The following is a 17,246-nucleotide window of genomic DNA, read 5'->3' on the forward strand; positions in this document are numbered from 1 at the left end:
ACATGCCAAGTGATTTATGTAGAATCTGTGTATCAGTTTAGTGCCATCATTTTTGGTTTCCACTGAGTAAAGCAAATTTTGCTAGTGCAATTTTATCACCTCATTCTCAGTGTCTTTTAGATTGATCTATGTGCCACCTTAAAAATAAAAGCTTAAGGTAGGAAGGTGACTTTAGGACATTACCTTTTACCTGAGATGGACACAAATAACAAAAATGTCCAGTAAAAGCAGGACAGTAGAGAAGAGGAGGGGGGAATAAGTTAAAAAAAAAGTTTACAGGCATATTACATTCATGGTTTTTAGATGAAGCAATGAGATTTCCTTCTTCTTACTCAAAGGTGTTTTAAAGCACTAAAATAAAACATTTTTTTCTATTCTTGTTTAGATAGTGTGATGACTTTGACATTTCCTTAGGTGTAAAATCTGTTTCCCACCAAGTTTCCACTGGGCTTAAAGACACAATAAAGAGCCAAACAGGGAAACAAACTCTCAAATCCAGCCAAGACCCACCAGACTCACAAGGTGCAGCCTGGCTGAGAAAACTTCCAGTTAAAAACAGGGATGTGTGCTTTAACCTGGAAAAGCAATAAATCAAGGGAACAACCACAGGGCTTAGAGCAATCTTGAGCAACCCAGCTTTTAATCAACACAGGCTGTTTGCTGGGATGAGACACCGTGATGCAGCTGGGAAGTCATTAGGGTAATTATGGCAGTGAGCGTTGCACAGGTGGCCAGAGCAAATGCCCCCACAGTCCAAATAAAAAACAAACTGGTGTGTGCACCCAGCACTGGGGAACTGCCCACTGCCTGACTCCCCACCCAAAACACAAAACACACAGGAAATGGGCAGCTTGAGAAGACAGCCTGCAAAACACTCAGCTCTGCATCAGAGGAGCTGCTACAGAACTTGGAACAGCCACAGGTGACAGCAAACTCTGCTGGAATGTGCTGCTCCCTGGTGTGCCAGCACCTGCAGCATCCAGGGCTTGCTGACAGACAGCCCCAGCTGACAATAAGGGTTTTCATCCCAGCGTTCAGGATCGCCACCCTTTCAGGAACCTTTCTTCCTCAAGAATCAATACTTCTCCTTGTTGAAAGGATCCCCCAACAGTGCTAAACCAAATGTCAACTCTTCTGAAGCGACAGTGTTCTCAAAAACTGAACGCAAATGCTCTGTGTTTTCTGCATGTCAATTATCTGGTTTTCAGTATATCATGAAATATGCCTAAATATTTTTGATGCTGTTTCTTCTGAATTACAACTGGCTGGGGGCAGGGTCAGATGGGAAATTGGGAAGGAATTGGGAAGGAATTGTTGCCTTCAAGGGGGGCAGGGGACGGGGTGGAATTCCCAGGGAAGCTGGGGCTGCCCCTGGATCCCTGGGAATGCCCAAGGCCAGGCTGGACAAGGCTTGGGGCAGCCTGGGACAGCGGGAGGACCAAGTTCAAAATGAAATTGTGTGACAGAGGTTTCCTGGGCAGGCTTGCATTTCACTGTGCACTGAGTTCAGTCACTGCTGTGGTCCATAATACAAGTATTGAAGAACAATGTGGTGTAATAAAAATAATCCCTGCCAGGTCCTTTAATTGCACCAGATCCCAAAAGGAGAATTACCCTGGGTGCTAAACAAATGCAGGGAGTGTGGAGTAAAGCAGAGACAGAAGCTGGAATGGGGATTGCCCCTGGCAGGAGTTTCCTGCTCACCTGATAAGCAGTGGCTCTTCAGCTGGGCATTGGAGGAGGATGAGGCAGAGCAGGGCACAGCTCCAGCTCCACTCAAGTTGCAGGTTCACAAATGGGGAGGTAAATTCTCTACCAACAGGTGTCAAAATAGGCTTGGGAAATGATTCCATTATTCATGGAAGGAGATAAGGCACTGCTTCATTAATGGATTTAATTGTGACTTATTTACTCAAAAACTTGATATCACTTATTCTCCTTTGTGTGACCATATTAACTCCCTCCCCCCCAAAAATGAAATAATTCCACCTCTGTTCAAAGTGCACATTGCTGAACTGTTGAAATTAACCTGGTTTTTCAGTTGAGGACAGAAAAAAAAAAACAACACTGCATTCATGGGTGTGCATCAAGATTGTAATCAACAGCTTGGTCTGAAAATGATTCTAAAATAAGGCTCTTACAATTTAACTTGAATATACTAAAGGCAGTTAATTTGACAATTTATGCAGAAATTAAATAGCACTTAAAAACATTTTACAACTCACCAAGGAAATAAAAGGTCTTTCATGTGTGACATTTATTAGTATGTGGATAATACAACAACAAACATTTTTAAATTTTACATTAATCAATGCTGTGGCACCTAACTGTGCAGTGTGATCATTAACTGCTCTAATTTTTTTTTGATCAATCACCAAACTTTCAACAGCCTTAACAAAGTATAAATCTGACTCTGTCAATTACAGAATTTCATCGAATAATGACTCATTTTGGTGAAACCACATTCAGCTGCATCACTGTAAATGCTGAAGAAGGAACAGAAAGAAGGTGTGTAGAGAATATGCAGAGATAGAAGCAATTTTGATAATTTTCATAGAAATATGTCAAGGTAATGTGTTGTAAATCCCTCTTAGTGCAATACTCACACGAGGATTTTTAAAGGGGCATGGAACATTTTGATATTTTTACTGTAAATGCATTTTGACCATGACACCTGCTGTAATACAGAGGGAAACCAGTTTGGCCACCACAACTATTTCAGAGGCACAAAACCATCAGGTTGCAGGGGAAGAATCAGTATCAAGTTTCAGGGAGAAGAAAAGAAAAGGTATCTACAGCTTTAAGGGAAAGGGAAATGAGATTGTTCCTCAGGATGAACCATTTTCAATTGCAGCCTGACAAAAAGAGAAATAATTTAAACCCGAGGTAAATTAGGATGGCTAAGTACTAAAACTCCTAAAAACCAGACTTTTAAAGAGAAGCCTTCACAGATGGAATTTTAACTGCACAGCACAGCCGGGTGCTGTTACAACAGGCTTTTTTTATTATTATTAACTTTGATCAAAGCTTATTAACCAGCAGCACCGAGCCATCAGTGGCTTGGACTACACAGGAGAGCTAATTAAATTTAAAGTGCCACTAAGTCCTGAGGGCATAACACACAATCCCCAAGGCAGGAGCTTGAATGCAGGGGGTGAGAACATTTGCATGGTGAGGCAGTGGGAGATGGCAAGGTGCTCGCTCTTATTTACTGTGGGCTCTGCAGAGATTTTAGTAGAACCAGTTCTGAACCTGTCCTCATCATCAAACACGCAGAAAAGTGTGGGCACTCAGTGTCTGGGGAAATGTGGGATATTTCCACACAACTCGGCAAGAAACACAGATCATAAAATTTTATTTGATCCAGCAGGGCAGATCATGACATCCCTCCTTACCCTAAGGAGAGGTAACTCCTACCAATTATAATGTGAAATACAACTAAGGAAAATAAAACGAGATGCAAGCTGACTGTAAATTGGTGCACAGCAGCCTTGTTCTGTCCAGAGGCAGACACATATAATGGCATTTATAAATTAAAATAACAACAATAAATCATTAAACAATTTCTTCCTACATCCCACCTGCTATGTTATCCTTCTTATCTACAATAGATTACAATAATTAAATCTTTCCCTGCAGTTTTGGCATATACCTGGGAGGAGGGATAATATTCTCCTTTCTGGTCACTTTCCAGGCACTGGGAAGAGTAAACTGTTACCCTCCATCTCCCTTTCAAGCTCCTGGGAAGGCAGCAGAGAGGGGGAACATTTATCCCATCCTTGCTCATGTTTTAAAAGCCTCCTGATGGGTGAACCACTAAAACATTTTCCAGTGAATAACAGGAGCTGATTTGCAGGGCAAAGCCATTATTTCCAACCGTGATATCAAATAATGATTTATCAGACTGATATTGTCATTTCAGGATCCCGAGGAGGAAGGGCTCAGTAAACAAAACCAGTACAATTCAGTGCAGAGGGAAGAAAGAGGAATCTGTAACAACTGGGCTGTCCCTAACCAGAATTAGCATTTCTGTATCCTGCAATGACAGAAACATCTTGTAGCATCGTGCTGAGTCACCCACTCGCTCCTGTGGGCCAGGAGGAACTCAGGCTGGTGATTTCTGGGGGTTGTGGTTTGCTTTTTCCCCTTCAAGAACAATTGTGTCCAGCTGGCACCAGCGCACCAAGGGAATCCCAGCCTTACCCCACTCCACACCTTCTGAGGGATTTCCAGCTCTGCTCCAGATGGGGGAACTTTGCTGAAGCACCACTACAGAAAACACCTGGATTTGGTAACTCTGGGAATCTCACCAGCCCCGGAGCAAAAGCTCAACCAGCCAAAGCCAAACCAACCCTGTCCTGCTCCCCAGAAACATTCCTGGCACTCCATCCACGAGGAGCAGCAGCAGGATTTCCCCCATCTCCTCCTTCCTCTCTCAAGCAGGAGCTCACGGGCATTTCAAGGACCTCACACAGCATCTGTAGCGGCTGCTTCAGAATTTATTGAACTGCAGTGAGAGCTGGAGCTCTGTGCCTGTCTCATCCTCACATTCACAGCCCTAAACGAGGTTTCAAATAAATTCCTCCCGTGCTCATGGCATGGCAGGCAAAGCTCTTGTGAAGAATCACACAAAGTGTTATTTATAAATGTATTATTATTTATAAACATTGTACTATTTCTAAGGAGTGTAATTATCATCAGCTTTATTTCTGAGTGCTTTAAAATACTTACTTATTCCATTTTAATTTCTCCCTTTACACTAGCAAGCATTAACTACATTAGTGTGTAAGCAAGAAAAAAACTACCATGTTTCAGTTCATCTTTGCTTTAGCCTAGGAAGCAGAAATTGTTGTGAGAAAGCAAACCATATATCAAACATACAAATCACACTGGAAATGCCAAAAAAAGAAGAAATTTTAGGTAAACTTTTAGGCTCCAGATTCTGCCCCTTTACAAAGATTGCAATTAATCATTCTTACTAATTTTCTTACTATTTTTCTTCAGTGCATCTTGTTACAATATTTTTATCAGATTAACACCAGACTGATAACTAAATAAGGTATTCAATTTTCTTTTAATAAATATCAGCAGGTTTTTCCTCCATATCCAGTGAAATACCCTGGCATTTGAATGCCCCAAAAATTCAAGAAGAACAATTATTGGTGATTAAGAAAAACTGTCAGAGTTGTAAACTCTGCAGTTCAACAAATCCTGATTTTTTTGGCTGATTTTGCAAACGATCATGATTTTGAAAATTATTTTGTCTGAATTTCATAGCTTCTGTGTAACATTCCTATGAGCTGCTACAACAGAACTATCTTGTGATGGAACCACCACAAGTTTTCCCCTCCCAACAGAAACCCAATCACTTGCTGAGCACTCCTGATTTCTCAATTAATAGTGAATTATTTAGACATGCACATATACAAATGCACTTTTACTGTGCATCTATGTGTGCACACACACACCTGCTTTCACTTTCCTTCAAAGAAGTTCTTTAATTATGACCTTCTCTCTTGATTGTGGGTTTCACCAATATCTACTGAAACTACCTCAATAATCTTCTAATTCTCATTGACTCCTGCAATGACATTGCAAGTCCAAAAGGAAAAGAAATACAGTGATGAACTAGAATATAGGAAAACTGAGATAAATAGAAAAAACATCCCAAATATTATCTGTCTTATCTTTTACGTCTTACAGTCCTTGATGCTTCACGGAGCTTTGAGCTTCACTATCCACTCATTCCATTCATCCCTGAATTACTATTTTCCGCATAAAGACATGATCTGCTTCTTTTTGAGTGTGAAAATTCTAGGACAGACTTCAGATATTCATCACCCAGCTGTGCTTTCCCACTGTTCACTGGGAGAGAAAGCTGTGCACACAGGAGGAGCAGCAGCTGACCTCAGGGATATTCAGCAGTGCCATGGCCTTGAAAAACTCAACTGTGTTCCCAGAGCATTAACTTTATGTTCTTTTCATGTTATCTGCAAATTTTGCATCTGAACTCTTCCAGTCAGGACCAAAACCCTGAGGACTGCATCCCTCAAAGACAAAAGAAAGTACATTTTTTGTTTGCACCTAAAATAAAAACACAGCTGGTGTATTTTCCAGTCCAGTCCCTCGTGGTTGCCTGAGCAGGGCAATAGTTGTTGTTTTCATTATTAAATACATATCTCCGTCTCAAAATTCCCTCTGAGCTAGTTAGGCCCCACTGAATTTAGAAGAAGACTCCACACCTCCCACTTTTCCCTGCCTTTTCACAAAACAAATTTCTCATCATGTTACCTGAACTGAACAATTAGCACCTGACAGCAAAGACTTCTGGAGACCCCAGTGCAGCATCAAATTATTTCTTTCTGTGATCACAATTTCCTCCACTTGTCTGAAGCTCTGCCCACTTTATATAAAGCCAGAAATTCTTCTGCAAACAGACCCCCATGAGTGACCAAGCTGTTGGCCACTGGCACCAGGGTCCCAAACACTTCCAGCTCCCAATGGGAAGCACACAAAATTGCTGTTTTACAGGAAAAGATTGTTGTCTGGATTACCTTTACCTGTGGTGGAAATAAAAAGCTCCAGTGAGAGAACCCATAGCAACCTTTGAAGACCTTAAGGGAAGTTTATGTATCTATTTTTATACACATATGTGTATATATCTATACATATATATAAACAAACTATATTACAACTATCGATGCAGTTTTGAAACTTTTATAGCATTTGCCCTGGGTATTCCCACTAGTTTATCACAAACATGCCAAAATTCTGATTCACAGTTAAATATTTTGTACTGTATAATGTGCCATCACTGCATCCCACACACTTTACAAGGCTCTAGTCCTGGAAGAATTCATCAGATTAAGTTTCATGAGCATCTTCACAAGGCCAAAAATTCTCTGACAAATAAGTGGATTCTGCTATAAATACACTTTCATTCCATTTATGCACACAGCTCTTTTTATAGCTGTTAAACCTCCCCTCTTTCCCCTTTTTAAACACTATTGAAACTGTCAGGAGCTACCTTTTACACTTTATCAATCACGGCACACACATCATGATTCCTAGAATTTAAAATGGAATTGTTGATGGTTCGGATACTGTTAGACTGTCATTAGTTCTGCAAAGTGTGTAATTTGTCACTTTGCAAGAAATGACAGTGCCTTCACTCGTGCAACATGCTTTTAAACCTCCCCTCTCTAATTTGAAAATGCCAGTATTGTACTCTGCTCCAGGAGAGGTATTTGTGAGGCTTGCTGGCTGGCTTGTCACAGAGCAATCTGTCAGGTAGCATTTTGCCTTCCTTAAGGTTTATTCACACAAAGCCTGTCTGTGATATAACACAAAGACAATGCTTTCTGTCTTACCTGATGGCAACGAGGCCCGTGCTGGATTTTCACTTTCCTCATCAGTGCTGGCATCATAGTTGTTTTCTCTCTTTACAACCACCTGAGTAGCAGCTATACTATCCCTAAAAACATCAAAAGAAAGGGAAAGAAATTAAGGTTTTTTTGTTTCTCAAAGGAATTAAATAATTCAGGGAGAATATGTATGAAATCACCACCTATGGGAAGGGCAGGGACATGATCCTACTGGAAAATCAATTGCAGCCCAGCAGAAAGCAGGAGAGCTCCATCAAACACTCACTTCTTGGCTACAGCACCCACAGCAATCTGCTGCTGCTTGCAGGGATGCCAGAAGGAATCCTCCTCTCCCCTGACTTCCAGGATTGGTTTGGATAAGCCAGCACTCAGCCAGGAAGAACTGTCACTCACTGTCAGGGCCAGGGAGATGGAAACTGAGCTAAGCTAAACTCGCATGTGCACCCCACCAAGAAACCCAGGGAAATTAAATACCTGGCACACTTGGCATCCGCTGCGGATTCTTTAGCTTCACTCAACAGCTTCTGCAAGTTCCTTATCTTTGCCTTCTTTTCATTCAGCACCAAAACAAACCTGCTGTAAAGGTCTGCCTCCAGCTCCTCTTTGGCTTCCACGCATTTTTCCAGCCTGCAGCACAAAATTAACTGTTACGCCAACTCCTCTGTTTCCTAGAAGACAATTCTGTCCTGAGGCCAGCCTGGAATCCCCACTCCAAACCACTCAGGGCTGGTCCAGCCCCTTGTGTCTGAAACAGGCCTGAATAAGCTTTTTTTGTTGTTGTTTTTCCACAGAGAAGTGCAATGAGCTCTGCTTCCAAAAGGGAGAAGTTCCCCAATGTGAACCTTTCTTTTCATGAACTTTTTTTTTATTTTTGGTACGTTCTTGCACCCCTCCACCCAAGACAACTAAAATTTAAACAGGCAAATGTTCTTTATTTTCAAGGCTGAATCACAACAGTGGGCATACACCTTAGGAGGAAACACATAATGAGATTATAAACAGATATGATTCACCTAGACAGGCTTCAAATCTGTACCACACATTGGTGTAAAATATATTTGAAGAGGAAAAAAAAATTTCAAAATATAGAAAATGCCTAGCTCTTAATATCTTCAGAGGAAAATATACTTCAGGTTTTTAAAAAAATTTAGTATTGATCTATGAGGGTAGATGAATGTCAATAAAAGGAAGCACAATGGGAGTATTAAATTAAGAATATGGGTGTTTGAATGCTCATAAGCAACACTGGAATACAAGCAAACCTGAGCACAACAAATCAAGTGATTTGTGGCAAATGTAACTCTGTATTTAATTATTGTATTTCATAACCTTTAAGTCCTTGGGTTGAACCACAAACTTTTTATTAGCTGTGTACACAAGAAGCAAATAAGTATCTTGATAATTTTACTGATCATAGTAAGTATAGTAGTCATAAGTCAAAATTGTATTTTTCACCAGCCTGTGCAAAGCTGTAAAAAAGTTTAGAATGCTTGTTATGCTATTAAACCCAGACATGTAACAGACTTTAAAAATATTAATTTATAAGGCAAGAGATTTCAACAGACTTCCTACATAAATACTAATTATTTTGTTCACAGATCAAAACCATATATGATGTAGGAAGCAAGACAATAGCAAAAAAAAAAATCATCTCACAATTTTAATGTTTTGGTGAAATGTGTGAAATCTCATGAAGTATTAAGCCTACTGTTCAATGCTTTAGGGATATGCTTGATAGTTGATAAATAATTCATCCAATTTAAATGCAAATAGCAGAACATCATTACCATACAGATCAGTTCAATAATTCCTAAATGAAAGATCATAGGTACTAATCAACTACCAGGAGACTTCCCACCTACAAAAGGGAAGTTAACTGTTTAGTGGGGAATAAATAGACAATTCACAAAGAACCATAAACCCTAATGCAAGGCCCAGAAGAGCCTGGACATGCTTGATACTAATTATTTCTGTATACATAAAAATGGGGGGAAAAAGGATTTTGTCTAAAATATGCTAATCTTGTCTGTATCAAATCCCTTAGAATAATCCCCTCTCCCACACATAAACCAGGGAAAGTGGTTGCTCTCTGCCTTTACTTTGACAAGGCACTGGTTTGTGGTGGAGGAGTTGAGGCTGGTCCAAATATTGAGAAATGTGGCTGACTTGGCCAAAAAAATGCCATTTAAGATAACTTCAGTGAGGTCCCTGGGTGCTGCAAAGACATCCCCTGATGAAAATCCACTTAAAAGGAAACTTCAGTGAAGTGAAGCTGATGCTGCCTGGACTGTGAGTAGTACAGTGGAGAAACCAACTGCAAGACTAGCCAATTCCTTCAGTCTCCAGAGAAAAAAATTAGCATCTTGAATATTAGAATTAGAATATTAACTTTTCCCTCTGGGCAGAACCAATTAGTAGTATGCCATCAGTTAATCTTATATGATTGTTTTCATTTACATGAATACCTTTTTTTTAATTTTTCTCTCCCATTATTCAAAGCTGCCCACATCCAAATACATTCTCCACACACAGAATGGCATTAATTTGGCAGAACACAGAATATCACAAAAGCTTCACATTAATGCTGTACTTGCAGTTTATATGCCTTTAAAATACACTTTTATATGGCATATCTGATAGTTTAGCAGAGACTGGTAAAAGGCAATGGTCAAACAGCCACTGCTAGGGACTATGACAAACAATAAACTGAGAAATTAATTATAAAAAACAAGATTTCTGGTGCTGACCCAACACAGAGCAATCACACGTGCTCTACAGAGGCGAACCTGAGCTATGAAACTTAATGGCTTTCCTTTAATTCTTAGTGGCAAGCTTCACAATCCAACACTATGAAGGAAATAATTCAGCATCTCTGGTATTCATCCCTGTTCCCAGTGCTCTGAAATAATTCCTGGATCCCACGGCACCTCTCCCTTGCATTTCAGATTCACCCTTCCCCCAGCATTGGAAATGGTATGGAATGTTGATGAGCTAATGCTGAAGACTCAGTTTCAAGCCCAAAGTACCTAGCTTGCATTTTTATAATCTGCTTGTGGTTTAAATATACTGTCACCGCAGATGGCCACAACATAAACTGGCAGCTATTTTGAATTTGGCTTGTCTCTCAAATTTTGGACGTCCAAAACCAAAATACGTACCCCGTGCCCAAACCAGAAATTGGATTTTTATTGTTCAAGGAATTATTTTCTACATGTTATTATTACTTAATATTTGCCACCTCCATTATCAAGGAATCACAGACTGGTTTGAGTTGGAGGGCCTTAAACTCCAGCCAGTCCCACCCTGCCATGGGCAGGGACACCTTCCACTGTCCCAGGTTGCTCCAAGCCCCAGCGTCCAACTTGGCCTGGAAATAATTTGCCTTGAATTTTCTAAAAGAAATAAAGAAAATAGCTATTGGCCTTGAATTTTCTATAAGAAATAAAGAAAACAGCTGTTGTGCTCTGATATTTTAACTCATCCATCCCTGAGGTGTACACACACAGACACACACACTCAAGCCCAGGCAGCCACTTGCTCACCAAAACCTCTGTGATGGTCAACAGAATTAAACAGGGAGATGGAAATGGGATTATTGAATAATTCCACCCAGTGCCCCACGACTGAGGGGCACAGGAGCAGCTCTCGGAAGCCTGCCTGCTATGTTTTAATTCTATCCAAGCCCTGAGGAGAGAGGCTGTGAGCAGAGGGAGCTGCAGGGGCTGTGGGGCTGGTGTGCCCTGGCTGCAGCTCCGCACACCACGTGCTCTGTGTTTGATGTTCCAGCACTCAGCACCCAGAGTGGTGCAGGATGTAAATCCTGAATTCCTGCCTCCTGAACAAAGACAGGCACAGCTTTGTTCAGCTCGGGGCAACTCGCAGCGTTTGGAGCTGAAACAGCAAAGGCAGGCAGCAGGGTAGAAGGGGGTTGTGGGAAAAAGAATTAAAAAAAAAACCACACCAAAAATTAAAAAATCAAAATAAAACAAAAAACCAGCAAACAAACAATAAAACAAAACAAAACAAAAAAATGAACCCAAAAAATAAAACCAAAAATCTCCCAAACAAAACAACACCCCCAAAATCCCCCAAAGAACCAAATGAAAAAGCCCAATACTTCTTGAATGAAAATGATTTCTGAATTATTTTTATTCTGCATAAAAGAGACATGACCAAAGACTGATGACCATAAAACCTTCAGCGTATATTTTGAAAAATCATTTTTCATCTACTCAAAACTACAGACATGCTAAAGAAATCCACCAGCTCGCACTGAGAACAAAGTCACACAACTCTGAGGATTTTTTTTCCTTATTCCTCCTTTTCTTTGGGGTTACTCTGTAAAAGTGCCACCCCACCATGGAAATTGATACAAGCACTAATGCCTCTTACACATCAGCGTGTAATGCAGCACAGAACACGGGTTATACAATACACTATTGTTCAATTACACTGTTAAGCAGTAAAACACTACTTAGGGAGGCCCTCTGCTTGTCAGGGAGACTGTCAGGAGAAACTGTTACTCATTTTAATGAGAGGGAAACAAAACTAACTCCTCCCAAAAAGTTGGCTGTCTTTTTCAAGGTAAATTAACGCAAATTAGCTGCATTCTTTCATCAATCTTCCTAGATTGTGTGTTTTTTCAGGTAAAGCTACAGAAAAGCAAGACAGATCTCCCTCAAAGAGTTATATGCTTACTGAAACAAGCACAGATTATTTCACTACAGAATGATAGACAACTCAGATTGTAAATGCAGCAGCAATTACAAAAATCTCTTGAAAAATAATGGTGCTTTTTCCTATAATACTGCACTCATCTTTCAATTCCGGCTTCCTCAACAAAGAAAAGAGATGAAAGAAACAGTAATTTATTCCCCACTCAAAAATGTAAATAATTTACACTGCCAGTCCTAAGATTCATAGGAAATAATATTAATGAAAAGGCTTCCTAAGGAAAGTGAAGCTAATTCCACAGATTTTGAGGTGTTTGGGGATTTTTTCTAACACAGAAGCTAAAACCACCTTTAATTGCAAATTTTTAGTATCAGTTGCATCTTTATCAAAGGAAGGAGATCTACAACTACATGGGCTGTGGTTACCTGAGCTCAAAACATGTCTCAAATGAATAAAAATTTCTGACCAGTGCTGCTGAGCTTCTCAGGTGTCACCTGTGAATCCACCTGGGAACTCACCTCTTCTCCACCTCGCTCCAGTTGCTGAAAAGCCTTTCATTTTCCCTCTGCAGATGCTCAGTTTTGGCTTGCAGCTTCCCCAGGCTGTCCAGGCAGTAACCAATGAGTTCCTTGATCACCTCTGCTGGGTTTGGGACTTCCTGCAGCTTCAGAGATCCAAGTCTGAACTGAGACACAAAGAAAGAATGAATTATTTCAGCTGAACAAAAAACTTCACTGAGGCTTCCCCCCAGTAAACTTGAATACATCTTTAATAAGCATAAGAAATACCTTACAATCCTCCAGTTTAAAGGGACACAATGATTTTGTCATGCAGAGAATGGAGGAATATGTGGAATAATCTACATGGTAATTATTTCCAGAGGGCCACAATGTTGAGAAGGACTCTGCAGCATCTCTGGGCTGGCCAGGCTGCACAAGGGAGCCCTGACAGGGCCGCGAGAGACGTTCCCGAGTTTCCTTCATTTGCCTCACGATGGCCGCGAGGGCCCTGAAGGCCCCGTCAGGAGCCCGGGCCTGGCTGAGGGGGACGTTTGCTGGATGTTATCCCAAGTGATTGTTTGCAGGGGTGCTGGCTGTGCCTGCCCAGAGCACTGCTTGGAACAGCTTCTGATGGATGCTGACTTGTCCTCACACGCTGCCCCTGCCCCACAAGCTCTGACTGGGTGCCTGGGCCTCGCTCGCTGCGCCTGCCCCACACACCGAAGGCTCTCAGCACAATGGCCCAGGAATCTTCCCCACCCTTTGGCCAGATGCTGCTCCTTTGGATTGAGACTGTATAAAGTGGAACTTTTGAGATGGCTCTGGTGAACCCCCACGCCCGACCCCGCTGGCCCCAGCGGATCGTGCCAAGGGGATGCCATCAATGCCCCCCAACATCTGCAGGGGCTGCCAGAGCACGGGCCGGGCTCTGCTCGGTGCTGCCAGTGCCAGCAGCAGCAGCAGCGGCCATCAAAGAAAGGGCAGCGAGGGGCAGGGCAGCAGGAGGGAAAACTTGTGTGCATGGAGGGACAGCAGAGCCCTGGAACAGCTGCCCAGGGAGGGCCTGGAGTGTCCCTGTGTGGAGCCATCCATCCTGTGGGATGCACCAGATCATCCCCAGACATCCCTCCCAACCCCAAATATCCTGGGATTCTGTTAGTCTGTAATTTATGCAGCTAATATGAAAAATCTAGCCAGTAAGTTGTCACCTCCAGGGTTCAGACAGCAAGTTCTTAGTCTTAAAAGGACTCCCCCAATTAAACAGGCAGCCTCATCAAGCCAGTGAGGTGAAAGGATCTGTAATGAACCACTGTGACAGCAGTGGGGATGCTGTACAGAGTATACAGGAGGTCTGAACACATTTGTTTTGCCTGGGATAAACAATAGAAAACTGTTGTTTTAGTCACATTAAAGGAGGAATAGCTCAGCCATACATAGAAACTAGTGCCAGCTGAGCTATAACCATGCAAGCCTGGGTGAAGACACATTAATATCCAACACAACAGTTTGAGGGAGTGGAAGAAGGAGAAGGGGTTGTCTCTCATCTTCAAAAAGACTGACATATATTTTATGGCATTTCCCTATGGAGGGAAGTACTACCCTTCTTTCCAACTTGAATACATAGCTACAACATCTTAAAAAAGGCATACATATAAGTGGTACACACTAGGGAAGTGTTAACTCTGTGTTGTGGCACCTCACCTATTAAAAACAGAAATGCAGTTTGATTTGGTTTTCCCCCTATTTTACTTGGGAGGGCATGGAAAATTACATAAAAGATGCCTATTTAAAAATGCCTATTGCTTGTTACCCTTTTAAAGTGCAAGTTTCACTAACGCCATGCATAAGTTTTGGGTGAAAAAGGCTCGGTAAGAGCTGCTCACAAAGCTATCAAAGACATTGTTTGAAACAAGCAACAGCCCTTCCACGTGGACCTTTTATCTGTGGAAGTCTCTGCCCCAACACACGATACCACCCTGACCTCCTTCAGCAAGGTCAGCCTATCAGAAAATGTGGAAAACACGAAGGTTTAATTTCCAATTAGCCACCAAATTCACATGTGCTGTCTCTAAAGCGTTGTTGTCTTTAGCAGGCATGCATCTGATGGCTACAGATGAAAAGATGCTTTTAATTTATTTTTGGAAATTAGATTACGCTATCAGTAGCCCGCAGATTGGCGTGCACCCCCTGAATATCACACTTGCTGTCTGACAGCAGTAACAAAGATGCACGTTTGTGTAAAGGAAACTGTTTTTCATCACTTGCAAGCCACCACCATACTATTTGGATAAAGAATTCACAGAGATAGAGAGGCACGGTAGCACAGATAAATAGCATCACAATCTTTTTCCGTGAAGGAAATAGCAAGGAGAGCACATCATCCTTGTCTTCTGCCTTAATACATTCAACTGAGATCAGGTACAGGCAAATCGATTTGATCAGGATAAACAAATTACAGTTTTCACTGCACAGAAAGAATAAAAAATGCATAATCCTAAAATAAATTAGAGTAGCAGTTGAATTATTCTGAAAACCTGCACAACCAAAATCACAGCAGACACTCCAAATGCAATTGCAATGATAAAAAAAAAAAAGCCCAACACTGCTACAGGGACACAGAATATGTGTCCATCTTTGTAGGTGTTGAAGTCTAACACTGACTTTAATTTGACTTTAACTGACTTTTAAACTGACTTGAACTGAGTTTTAAATCTTTAATTTAGCCTTTAGCTCAGGCTTCATGTGAAGCAACTGACTATAACCTCCTCTCTCACTATAAAATTTACTGTCCTCCTGTCTTGGACACTGAAACCTGTGGAGCATTTCTATGAGGACCACAAAGGTGAGCAGAGCAAACCCATCACCAGGAGGCCTAAATTTATCATGCAGGTGCTGACAAACCAACTAAAAAAGGAAAAAAAATAGTAAGGTTTTCTGCAAAACAAGTGTTCTTCTCTATCTCTCCTCCTCCAGTAGCCATCTAATCTTAATTTAGGATAGCTTAATTTAGGATAGGGGAGCACATTATCCAGCTACCTCCAGGAAAACACAGAATGTTTGGATACAGCCCCGATTAAAACAAAACTAATGTGAAGCCTGGAATAGTGGAAGGCGTCCCTGCTCGTGGAAAGGAGTGGAATGAGCTGTGCTTTATGGTGCCCTGTGATCCCGGATTGTGTGGTCGTGCTCTGCCTCCCTCACACAAAGTGCACTAAAATCCCCTTCCCTGAGGCCGTTCTTGCAGCAGGGAATTGTTTCACACCAGCTCTTTAACAGGCAGCGACTCAGCACTAACAATAGCAACGCAGCTATCTCGGCAAATTACAGCTGAGTGGTGTTTGCCCCACCAGGAGCCCGGTGCTGAGAGGCTGATAAGCCAAAAAGGCCCCCGGAATTCCCAAAGCAGCGCTAAAACGACGTCAGGAAAAAAAGAAATCTCAAGGCAGTTCTTGCTCTAGAGTCCTGCTGGCATCCTAAACTGGAAAGTGGACTGGTAGAGGAGAAAATGACAAAATGACACAATTTTACATCCAAGGATTCTGAATTTGGGACGGGCGTGTGAATTGCAGACATAATTCTATTAAAATTAAGTGTTGTGGGGGGAAAAAGTGTATCATTAAAAAGGAGATGTTCGTTTTCCCCACACACTGCTAAGACTTTCCTTGCAGCTCAAGCAAGAAACAGTGCAGGTATTTGTCCTTCACCGCCAAAGCCAGGCAGGGGAGCAGCAAACAGCCCCAGGGAGAGGCGGTGGGAGTGGTTAAGGATCAGGACACCACAACAAACAGTTAACCGGCTGGCACATCGAGATAAACAGCTCTTGCTTACTGCAGGAGTGAAAGAAAACATCATTAACACCTCACTAAGCTAATTTGACGAGCAACGTGTCTTTGGTTTGGATCACGTTTCCGAGGTGATTTGGTAAATTTGTAACGGTGAATTTTATTTTTTTTTTTTTGTTAGCTTTGTAAATTCCTGCACTTTGCCGCTCCCCCGATGAATTTAAATTTCTCACCATCCTTACAGCTGCTGTAGCTCGCTGGCTCTGCATCATCTGCAGATGTAACTAATGTGCTTTCTACTTCCCCTTTCAGATCATTCAAGAAAACATTATGTAAAACACTGAAGCACTAAACACTTCATTTATACAGAGAGGGAGCAGGCCTGGAAGAGGTCCCAGGGGACAACAGAGTGACTGTGACTGATACACTGCTGCCCTTCAATATCTGTTCTACTGTTTATTGGGATTTCATTTTTTCAATCTTTTTTTTTTTTTAAGGTGTAAGAAGATGAAGACAGAAGCATTTAGAAAACTGTGTTCTCTTAATCAAAAATCAGTCATCATGTATCCACCAGACCTTGTATTTTGAGCTTAAGAAATAAAAACAAGAATTAGAAGCTTATGAAAAAATCTCATTTTCCCCTGACCACTTACCCTGCCCACTATTTCCCTTCTAGGATGAAGAAAGAAATTATCATAATTATAAGACAAAATATTTCAGAAATAACTGAAAAGTTTCTCAGTTTTTCTTCTAGGTGCTAATGCTTATGGGAAGATGTGCTTCACATAAGGAAATAACAGGTATTAAAAAATGATACAACACATTTTTCATACAAGATTCCAAAACTGAAAGTTTCATTATTGTATAGAGACTGAATTTTAATTTTGCACTAAGTAACACATAAT

The 17,246-nt window shown here is 41.4% G+C and overlaps 1 protein-coding gene across 6 annotated transcripts in view; it reads right to left on the reverse strand.

Moving 5' to 3' along the window:
• XRCC4 (X-ray repair cross complementing 4) overlaps positions 1-17,246 on the reverse strand; it is a 156,437-nt gene that overhangs the window by 87,545 nt on the left and 51,646 nt on the right. For all 6 annotated transcript variants that reach the window (XM_074532265.1, XM_074532267.1, XM_074532269.1 and 3 more), the window contains 3 exons: positions 12,578-12,744; positions 7,860-8,012; positions 7,371-7,474 (listed from right to left, as the gene is read on the reverse strand). In XM_074532265.1, coding sequence (XP_074388366.1) covers positions 7,371-7,474; positions 7,860-8,012; positions 12,578-12,744 — 424 coding nt within the window. The remainder of the gene's footprint in view (positions 1-7,370; positions 7,475-7,859; positions 8,013-12,577; positions 12,745-17,246) is intronic.

Source organism: Zonotrichia albicollis, chromosome Z, assembly GCF_047830755.1.
Source record: "Zonotrichia albicollis isolate bZonAlb1 chromosome Z, bZonAlb1.hap1, whole genome shotgun sequence".
Taxonomy (NCBI): domain Eukaryota; kingdom Metazoa; phylum Chordata; class Aves; order Passeriformes; family Passerellidae; genus Zonotrichia; species Zonotrichia albicollis.